The sequence below is a fragment of the Gobio gobio genome (assembly GCF_949357685.1).
Source record: "Gobio gobio genome assembly, chromosome: 6".
In the NCBI taxonomy this organism is placed as follows: domain Eukaryota; kingdom Metazoa; phylum Chordata; class Actinopteri; order Cypriniformes; family Gobionidae; genus Gobio; species Gobio gobio.
Window position 1 is genome coordinate 62,238,752 of NC_137102.1, and position 12,500 is coordinate 62,251,251.

Consider the following 12,500-nt stretch of genomic DNA (forward strand, 5'->3'; position numbering starts at 1 on the left):
ATATCATATATTTTTAATTGTTAGATTCAGTAGAAACTGTAGATACAGATGATGAACTGTGTTCAGTGTTGGGGAAACGCATTACAAGTAACTTGAGTTACGTAATAATTTAACTTACAAGTAACTAGTAAAGTAACCTATTACTTTTCAAATTTACAACAAAATATCTGAGTTACTTTTTCACATTAATCTGACTGACAGCTCTCCTGCCCTCATGTTGTGTGTGTGTGTGTGTGTGTGTGTGTGTGTGTGTGTGTGTGTGTGTGTGTGTGTGTGTGTGTGTGTGTGTGTGTGTGTGTGTGTGTGTGTGTGTGTGTGTGTGTGTGTGTGTGTGTGTGTGTGTGTGTGTGTGTGTGTGTGTGTGTGTGTGTGTGTGTGTGTGTGTGTGTGTGTGTGTGTGTGTGTGTGTGTGTGTGATGGGTAGGTTTAGGGGCAGTGTAGGGGGATAGAATATACAGTTTGTACGGTATAAAAACTATTACGCCTATTGAAAGTCCCCATAAAACATGAAAACCCAACGTGTGTGTGTGTGTGTGTGTGTGTGTGTGTGTGTGTGTGTGTGTGTGTGTGTGTGTGTGTGTGTGTGTGTGTGTGATGGGTAGGTTTAGGGGCAGTGTAGGGGGATAGAATATACAGTTTGTACGGTATAAAAACTATTACGCCTATTGAAAGTCCCCATAAAACATGAAAACCCAACGTGTGTGTGTGTGTGTGTGTGTGTGTGTGTGTGTGTGTGTGTGTTTCAGGCAGGACGGCCGTCTGCCGGAGGGTGTGTTGGTTCAGATGGACAGGCTGGTGTTCGCTCGGCCGCTGGAGCTGACGGATGAGGGTCTGTACGTCTGCCAGACAGGAAACACTGTGGGAACCGCGAAAGCCCAGTTCAGACTGGAGATCGCAAGTAGGTGTTCAATCTAATAAAGAAACTAATGACACAGAGCGGATCATCACACACACACACACACACACACACACTGATGATCTGAACCGCTCGGGAACTTCCATCATGTCAGCGATCAGAACCATCACCACACAAGGCCAGACGTCACCTCAGGAATATAATCCTTTTTGAGTTGAGATTGTTTTATATTCTCCATATATTTCAGCAGAAACGTGTTTATTAAGAAGCCGTGTGTTTGTTCTCATAATGTTCTGAGGATGTTTGCGCTGTTATTGTCACACAGCCCAAGCCTCTTTGACTTCCTCATGATGTGTAAATTTAGATGTTAATCACAGACGACAGTGACTCAGAGAACAATTGAAACGCGGCCTTCGTCCAGTGAGAGAGACTCAGCTTCCTCTTCCTCAAGCTCTCCTGAGTCTGCTGCCCCCATGTGGCGGAATTACAGCACAGTCAACAATTAAAGAATGGACTGAAATTAAATAAAATTAAAGAATTGACCTAAATTAAATAAAATTACATTATTAAATAATCTTAAATAATTAAATTAAATAACAATTAAATCACATGAAATAATTAAATTACACTAAATTATTAAATTGAATAAATACATTAAATAATACAATTAAAAATTAAATAATTGTGGAATTACATCACTTTATTAAATAACATTAAATAATTAAATTAAAGAGTTACATTTTATAAAATTAAAGAATGGACTTAAATCAAATTAAACTATTAAATAAATCAAATTAAATTAAATCAATACATTAAATATAAATAATTAATTTAAATAAAATTACATTATTAAATAAACTTAAATAATTTAATAAAATAACATAATCAAATCATAATAAATAATTTAAATAATTAATTAAATTGAATAAATAAAATAACTAAATTGAATAAAATAAAACGATTAAATTAAATGCAATCACATAATTAAATAAGTTAAATTAAATAATTTAATTTTAATGTAATTATTTAAATAATTTTGTTTGATTTGATTCCATTTGTATTAATTTATTAAATAAAATAACACAAATCACATAAAATAATTAAATTAATTAATTAAATAATTACATACAATTTTAAGAATTAAATTAAATATTTAAATTAAATCTTATTACATAATTAAATAACTTAAGTAATTAAATTAAATTGAATAAAATTAAACGACGGGAAATGAGAAGTTGTGATGTTCTAGGCCGATATGTCAGGAACTAAACTCTCATTCCTGCGTAATAATCAAGAGCTGTGAGCCGCCCCATGAGTGATATTACACAGCGGCTGAACACACACACACACGTCTGAACACACACACACACACACACGTCTGAACACACACACACACACGTCTGAACACACACACACACACGTCTGAACACACACACACACACGTCTGAACACACACACACACACGTCTGAACACACACACACACGTCTGAACACACACACACACACGTCTGAACACACACACACACACACACGTCTGAACACACACGTCTGAACACACACTGGTTCTCTGGCGTCTAACACACACTGGTTCTCTGGCGTCTAACACACACTGGTTCTCTGGCGTCTGAACACACACTGGTTCTCTGGCGTCTAACACACACTGGTTCTCTGGCGTCTAACACACACTGGTTCTCTGGCGTCTAACACACACTGGTTCTCTGGCGTCTAACACACACTGGTTCTCTGGCGTCTAACACACACTGGTTCTCTGGCGTCTGAACACACACTGGTTCTCTGGCGTCTAACACACACTGGTTCTCTGGCGTCTAACACACACTGGTTCTCTGGCGTCTAACACACACTGGTTCTCTGGCGTCTAACACACACTGGTTCTCTGGCGTCTGAACACACACTGGTTCTCTGGCGTCTGAACACACACTGGTTCTCTGGCGTCTAACACACACTGGTTCTCTGGCGTCTAACACACACTGGTTCTCTGGCGTCTGAACACACACTGGTTCTCTGGCGTCTAACACACACTGGTTCTCTGGCGTCTAACACACACTGGTTCTCTGGCGTCTAACACACACTGGTTCTCTGGCGTCTAACACACACTGGTTCTCTGGCGTCTAACACACACTGGTTCTCTGGCGTCTAACACACACTGGTTCTCTGGCGTCTGAACACACACTGGTTCTCTGGCGTCTAACACACACTGGTTCTCTGGCGTCTGAACACACACTGGTTCTCTGGCGTCTAACACACACTGGTTCTCTGGCGTCTAACACACACTGGTTCTCTGGCGTCTGAACACACACTGGTTCTCTGGCGTCTAACACACACTGGTTCTCTGGCGTCTGAACACACACTGGTTCTCTGGCGTCTAACACACACTGGTTCTCTGGCGTCTAACACACACTGGTTCTCTGGCGTCTAACACACACTGGTTCTCTGGCGTCTAACACACACTGGTTCTCTGGCGTTTAACACACACTGGTTCTCTGGCGTCTAACACACACTGGTTCTCTGGCGTCTAACACACACTGGTTCTCTGGCGTTTAACACACACTGGTTCTCTGGCGTCTAACACACTGGTTCTCTGGCGTCTAACACACACTGGTTCTCTGGCGTCTGAACACACACTGGTTCTCTGGCGTCTAACACACACTGGTTCTCTGGCGTCTAACACACACTGGTTCTCTGGCGTCTAACACACACTGGTTCTCTGGCGTCTGAACACACACTGGTTCTCTGGCGTCTAACACACACTGGTTCTCTGGCGTCTAACACACACTGGTTCTCTGGCGTCTGAACACACACTGGTTCTCTGGCGTCTGAACACACACTGGTTCTCTGGCGTCTAACACACACTGGTTCTCTGGCGTCTAACACACACTGGTTCTCTGGCGTCTAACACACACTGGTTCTCTGGCGTCTAACACACACTGGTTCTCTGGCGTCTAACACACACTGGTTCTCTGGCGTCTGAACACACACTGGTTCTCTGGCGTTTAACACACACTGGTTCTCTGGCGTCTAACACACTGGTTCTCTGGCGTCTAACACACACTGGTTCTCTGGCGTCTGAACACACACTGGTTCTCTGGCGTCTAACACACACTGGTTCTCTGGCGTCTAACACACACTGGTTCTCTGGCGTCTGAACACACACTGGTTCTCTGGCGTCTAACACACACTGGTTCTCTGGCGTCTAACACACACTGGTTCTCTGGCGTCTGAACACACACTGGTTCTCTGGCGTCTGAACACACACTGGTTCTCTGGCGTCTAACACACACTGGTTCTCTGGCGTCTAACACACACTGGTTCTCTGGCGTCTAACACACACTGGTTCTCTGGCGTCTAACACACACTGGTTCTCTGGCGTCTGAACACACACTGGTTCTCTGGCGTCTAACACACACTGGTTCTCTGGCGTCTAACACACACTGGTTCTCTGGCGTCTAACACACACTGGTTCTCTGGCGTCTAACACACACTGGTTCTCTGGCGTCTAACACACACTGGTTCTCTGGCGTCTAACACACACTGGTTCTCTGGCGTCTGAACACACACTGGTTCTCTGGCGTTTAACACACACTGGTTCTCTGGCGTCTAACACACTGGTTCTCTGGCGTCTAACACACACTGGTTCTCTGGCGTCTAACACACACTGGTTCTCTGGCGTCTAACACACACTGGTTCTCTGGCGTCTAACACACACTGGTTCTCTGGCGTCTAACACACACTGGTTCTCTGGCGTCTGAACACACACTGGTTCTCTGGCGTCTAACACACACTGGTTCTCTGGCGTCTAACACACACTGGTTCTCTGGCGTCTAACACACACTGGTTCTCTGGCGTCTAACACACACTGGTTCTCTGGCGTTTAACACACACTGGTTCTCTGGCGTCTAACACACACTGGTTCTCTGGCGTCTAACACACTGGTTCTCTGGCGTCTGAACACACACTGGTTCTCTGGCGTCTAACACACACTGGTTCTCTGGCGTCTAACACACACTGGTTCTCTGGCGTCTGAACACACACTGGTTCTCTGGCGTCTGAACACACACTGGTTCTCTGGCGTCTAACACACACTGGTTCTCTGGCGTCTGAACACACACTGGTTCTCTGGCGTCTAACACACACTGGTTCTCTGGCGTCTAACACACACTGGTTCTCTGGCGTGTAACACACACTGGTTCTCTGGCGTCTAACACACACTGGTTCTCTGGCGTCTGACACACACTGGTTCTCTGGCGTCTAACACACACTGGTTCTCTGGCGTCTGAACACACACTGGTTCTCTGGCGTCTAACACACACTGGTTCTCTGGCGTCTAACACACACTGGTTCTGCTGTAGGTCGATCTCCTGAGTTTCCTGAGGCGATGAAGAGCCCGTCTCACACACACACACACACACACACACGTCTAACACACACTGGTTCTGCTGTAGGTCGATCTCCTGAGGCGATGAAGAGCCCGTCTGAGACTCTCCTCATCATCGTCGGGGCGTCTGTCGTCGGGGCTCTGGTGCTCGTCGTCGTGGTAACCATCATCTTCACCAACTGCCACCTCAGACAGAAGAACAGGAAGCTGAAGCGGGCGCTCAGTTCCAGAACGTGAGTCTGTGACCTTTGACCTTGAGATTATCAGGAGATAACGTCACATGACGCCGTGTTTGTGTCTCAGGGAGGAAATGCTCAGCCTATCACGGCAGGTGTCGATGAGGAGACTCAACTCCATCACTTCTGACCCCCGGAACGCGGTACACACACACACATATACACACACACACACTCTCACACACATATACACACAGTCTCACACACACACTCTCACACATATACACACACTCTCACACACACATGTCTAACACACACACACACACACCTGCTCTCAGCTTTACTCTCATTAAAGGCGCAGTGTGTAATTCCTCGACTCAGAGGCGTGTCTTGACTCTTGAGTGGGCGGAGCTTTTATTCTGCCGCGAGCGCTTCCACTTCTTCCGCTCGTGTGTGTGTGTGTGTTTGATCCTCTCACACACATGTGTGTGTGTTAAAGTGATGTTGTAAGGTTGTCTGGGCGCTACTATGAGACACTTGTTCACACTGCAGTGAGTGAGATCATATGAGGCGGTAAAACGTGGCATTCTGGGTAAATCAGCAGCAGCAGATTCACACAATCAGACTAACTGTGTTGAGCTGGAGAACAATGAGGAGCTTCTGTCCATCAATGATCCAAACAGTGGCTAATAAAACACAGCAGATATTAAAGCAGCTAGTGTTGCCATGGTTACTGCACAATAACACCGGACGCGGGGATGATGTCACTGATGGGCAACACACACACACACACACACGGGCAAAATCACTGATTTACACATTTGGGATGATGCACTAATATCAAACACTGATCTAGAGGAGATCTTACACACTGTGCCTTTAACTCTCAGCTCTTTCTCTTGACTCAGAGATTCTTCTTTACTTGATGTTTATAATATAAAGTGGATGATTTAAGCAGCTCTGGCTTCATTAACATGATTTTTGTGAAGTAAAGTGTGTGTGTGTGTGTGTGTGTTCCTGTATGTGTGTGTTCTGCAGGCGGAGGATACTTCACTGATGATGGACGGCATGATGAATAAAAGTGTTTTATCAGTGGCGGTGAGTTCAGCACACACACACACTCACACAGATACACACTCACACACACACAGACACACACACTCGCACACACACAGACACACACACACAGACACACTCACGCACACACACACACAGACACACTCTCACACACAGACTCGCAGACACACAGATGCACACACACACACAGACTCGCACACACTCACACACAGACTCGCAGACACACAGATGCACACAGACTCACACACACACACACACTCACACACAGACTCGCACACACTCACACACAGACTCGGAGACACACAGATGCACACTCACACACAGACTCGCACACACACACACACAGACTCGCAGACACACAGATGCACACAGACTCACACACACACACACACACACTCACACACAGACTCGCACACACTCACACACAGACTCGGAGACACACAGATGCACACTCACACACAGACTCGCACACACACACACACACACACACACACTCACACACAGACTCGCACACACTCACACACAGACTCGGAGACACACAGATGCACACTCACACACAGACTCGCACACACACACACACAGACTCGCAGACACACAGATGCACACAGACTCACACACACACACACACTCACACACAGACTCGCACACACTCACACACAGACTCGGAGACACACAGATGCACACTCACACACAGACTCGCACACACACACACACAGACTCGCAGACACACAGATGCACACAGACTCACACACACACACACACTCACACACAGACTCGCACACACACACACACACACACACACTCACACACAGACTCGCACACACTCACACACAGACTTGGAGACACACAGATGCACACTCAAACACACACACACACACACACACACTCACACACAGACTCGCACACACTCACACACAGACTTGGAGACACACAGATGCACACCCAAACACAGACTCGCACACTCACACACAGACTTGGAGACACACAGATGCACACACACAGACACACACTCACACACAGACACTCACACACAGACTCGGAGACACACAGCTGCACACTCACACACAGACTCGCACACACACACACACACACACTCACACACAGACTCGGAGACACACAGATACACACACAGACTCGGAGACACACAGATGCACACTCACACACAGACTCGCACACACACACACACACACACACTCACACACAGACTCGCACACAGACTTGGAGACACACAGATGCACACTCAAACACAGACTCGCACACTCACACACAGACTTGGAGACACACAGATGCACACTCAAACACAGACTCGCACACTCACACACAGACTTGGAGACACACAGATGCACACTCAAACACAGACTCGCACACTCACACACAGACTTGGAGACACACAGATGCACACTCAAACACAGACTCGCACACTCACACACAGACTTGGAGACACACAGATGCACACACACAGACACACACTCACACACAGACTCGCACACACACACACACACACACACACACACACTCACACACAGACTCGGAGACACACAGCTGCACACTCACACACAGACTCGCACACACACACACACTCACACACAGACTCGGAGACACACAGATACACACACACAGACACACACTCACACACAGACTCGCACACACACACTCACACACAGACTCGGAGACACACAGCTGCACACTCAAACACAGACTCGCACACACACACAGACTCGCAGACACACAGATGCACACACACAGACACACACTCACACACAGACTCGCACACACACACTCACATTATGTGTGAAGCTGAACAAGGTGATCTTTCCCTCACACACACACATAGGCGTAATTTACGGGTGTGTCCCCACCACTTTTTAAAAGTAATTGAAAAATAGATTGCGGAACTTGTGTATTAAAGCAAAAGCACGATCTACAAATCGTAATTCATTCATTTAACACATTTTTCCGCCGGTCAGAAGCTTTTTTTTCCATTACAGATTTGCGCAAAACTTTTGCCACATTTCCTAATAGTCGATAAAAAAAATATTGCGAAATGACAGCGTTTCCATTAACTGATGTTATGCGACTAAAACTATTTTTTTCCTCACGTGAGAAGTCATTCCAAATATTATGCCACGTATGTTGTTAGGTTTACGTATATCCCAGCCACCGCACGCCATTATTATTGATGGAAGGAGACGCGTGTGTGTGTGTGTGTGTGTGTGTGTGTGTGTGTGTGTGTGTGTGTGTGTGTGTGTGTGTGTGTGTGTGTGTGTGTGTGTGTGTGTGTGTGTGTGTGTGTGTGTGTGTGTGTGTGTGTGTGTGTGTGTGTGTGTGTGTGTGTGTGTGTGTGTGTGTGTGTTATTCAAGCACTGATGGCCTGGAAAGCCCCTTATACTTGAGTGGCATGAGGTGTTTCTGGGTGTTTCTCTCTCTTATCTGCTTCAAGCTCTTGATAAATTGTGGCATTTTCTATTCTATTGTTTTTTTATGAGTTTAATAAAGAACTCGTCTTCTGTCCAAACATACCATAATCAGTAAAGAATGATGGACTTTTACTTACGCAGGTTATTGTGACGCATTGCTGCCACACACAGAGACGAGTGAAATGTTTGAATTTGCATGATGGAGACTCGAGTTTTCCCGCTTCGTTACGGGTAACAGATGCCATGGACCGCTCATGTTCGCATCAGTGGCGTAACTTTAACCTAGAAATCACGGACCCCGGTGCACAAATATCATAACTATCTATAATAGGCCTACTGTAATATATTGTTTGCTATACTGTAATACATATATTCTAGAAATGTATTAAAAAGAAAGACGCTTTCAGCCTTACTCAAAGGCCGCGGAAACAGGCCAGTGGGTTCGTTACGCACATCAATCCATTCCCGGCGTTCTTATTTTGCTTCTTATGTATTAAATATACAGGCCATTAGTTTATGAAACCTTGATCAAAATTAAAATACAATTTATAGAAAACGAAATTCACTTTAAAGAAATGATTTCTGCAAAACAACACTCAATAGAAATCACGTCTGACCCCACTCCATGTCTCCAGATATATTGTGCGTTTTATAGCCTATATACTCATGCCGACGAAAGCGCCCGCGAATTCTTTAATATTTTTCCATTGTTGCAGGGTTTTTTTTGCAGAATTTCATTTGTTGGAAATATGAACTGAATTTAGAAATTAAATTTGAAATTAAAAACTTTGCGTTTAATAAACAAAATACATTTTGTAGTAGGCTACATACATGCAAAACGTAGCCTATTTAGATTCATAGTTAGGCTATATGTTTAAATATTAGCCTATTGTATTATTGTTTTAATTTTTATATGTTGATGATGAAAAGTTAATTGTATTTTAATTTTGATCAAGGTATATTTAATACATCGGAAGCAAAATAAGAACGCGGGAAATGGATTGAACCCACTGGCCTGTTTCCGTGGCCGTTGAGTAAGGCTGAAAGCGTCTTTCTTTTTAATACATTTATAGAATGTCTTAATTACAGTAGGCCTATTGATAGTTATGATATTTGTGGCTGCTCCGGGGTCCGTCATTACGAGGTTAAAGTTACGCCACTCAGGCTAATCATGAGCGCTCCATGGCACCTGCTGCTGCCCATGGCTGATATCAACTAAAGGCTACATCAATACATTACAACAACAATTTCGTGCTGTGGGCACTGCCACTGATTCAGGCAGCGGATGAGGCAGCTTTTCAAACAAGTGTGACAAAGGCATGGGCTAAATACATTCTCTAATATGGAGACAGACATATACACACATCACTATACAACACATGCCCTTATTAGGAGAAAATACATGTCATTTTAACGAGAAAAATATTCTGCATACGTCGTTTTTATGACACAAGATCTCGTTATTACTACATAATTGAGTGGAAAAATAATATGTATGTGGCAGCAATGCGTCACCGTGTTAAATAAACACATAGCAAAACGAGTTGTGCGCTGTCCCCACCACTTTTCAAAGCAAAGTTACGCCACTGACACACACACACACTTCTTTAGTGACATTGTTGATCTTGTGTCTAAAAACACAATGCCAGCGCCGCCGACCGCTCCTGTAACCAAACGAAGCTTGTGTGTGTGTATGTGTGTGTGTGTGTGTGTGTGTGTGTGTGTGTGTGTGTGTTATGAGCCTTTAACTCTGATGAACTGAAAATGCCTCTAATGCTGCGTTCACACCAGATGTGATTCGCGTGAGTGATTTACATGTTAAGTCAATACAGAGATGTGAAATGGCATTCTGCGGCGCGAATGACGCAAATTGAGCGCTTTGAACGCGCAAATCGCTTAAGTTGAAAAATCTCGTGTCCATCGACACATCGTCGTTATCACATGTTCAACTCCACACACACCAGATCACGTTCAGCTCCACACACACCAGATCACATGTTCAGCTCCACACACACCAGATCACATGTTCAACTCCACACACACCAGATCACGTTCAGCTCCACACACACCAGATCACATGTTCAACTCCACACACACCAGATCACATGATCAACTCCACACACACCAGATCACATGTTCAACTCCACACACACCAGATCACATGATCAACTCCACACACACCAGATCACATGTTCAACTCCACACACACCAGATCACATGTTCAACTCCACACACACACCAGATCACATGATCAACTCCACACACACCAGATCACATGATCAACTCCACACACACCAGATCACATGTTCAACTCCACACACACCAGATCACATGTTCAACTCCACACACACACCAGATCACATGATCAACTCCACACACACCAGATCACATGATCAACTCCACACACACCAGATCACATGATCAACTCCACACACACCAGATCGCATGTTCAGCTCCACACACACCAGATCACATGTTCAACTCCACACACACCAGATCACGTGTTCAACTCCACACACACCAGATCACGTGTTCAACTCCACACACACCAGATCACGTGTTCAACTCCACACACACCAGATCACGTGTTCAACTCCACACACACCAGATCACGTGTTCAACTCCACACACACCAGATCACGTGTTCAACTCCACACACACCAGATCACGTGTTCAACTCCACACACACCAGATCACGTGTTCAACTCCACACACACCAGATCACGTGTTCAACTCCACACACACCAGATCACGTTCAGCTCCACACACACCAGATCACGTGTTCAACTCCACACACACCAGATCACGTGTTCAACTCCACACACACCAGATCACGTGTTCAACTCCACACACACCAGATCACGTGTTCAACTCCACACACACCAGATCACGTGTTCAACTCCACACACACCAGATCACATGATCAACTCCACACACACCAGATCACGTTCAGCTCCACACACACCAGATCACATGTTCAACTCCACACACACCAGATCACGTGTTCAACTCCACACACACCAGATCACGTGTTCAACTCCACACACACCAGATCACATGTTCAGCTCCACACACACCAGATCACGTGTTCAACTCCACACACACCAGATCACGTGTTCAACTCCACACACACCAGATCACGTGTTCAACTCCACACACACCAGATCACGTGTTCAACTCCACACACACCAGATCACGTGTTCAACTCCACACACACCAGATCACGTGTTCAACTCCACACACACCAGATCACATGTTCAACTCCACACACACCAGATCACATGTTCAACTCCACACACACCAGATCACATGTTCAACTCCACACACACCAGATCACATGTTCAACTCCATACACACCAGATCACATGTTCAACTCCACACACACTCCACACACACCAGATCACGTTCAACTCCACACACACCAGATCACATGATCAACTCCACACACACCAGATCACATGTTCAACTCCACACACTCCAGATCACATGATCAACTCCACACACACCAGATCACATGATCAACTCCACACACACCAGATCACATGATCAACTCCACACACACCAGATCACATGATCAACTC

The 12,500-nt window shown here is 45.3% G+C and overlaps 1 protein-coding gene across 1 annotated transcript in view; it reads left to right on the forward strand.

Moving 5' to 3' along the window:
* nectin4b (nectin cell adhesion molecule 4b) overlaps window positions 1-12,500 on the forward strand; it is a 50,348-nt gene that overhangs the window by 33,179 nt on the left and 4,669 nt on the right. The window contains exons 5-8 of the mRNA XM_079820523.1: window positions 747-898; window positions 5,317-5,482; window positions 5,553-5,628; window positions 6,464-6,523. Of these exons, the coding sequence (XP_079676649.1) occupies window positions 747-898; window positions 5,317-5,482; window positions 5,553-5,628; window positions 6,464-6,523 (454 nt within the window). The remainder of the gene's footprint in view (window positions 1-746; window positions 899-5,316; window positions 5,483-5,552; window positions 5,629-6,463; window positions 6,524-12,500) is intronic.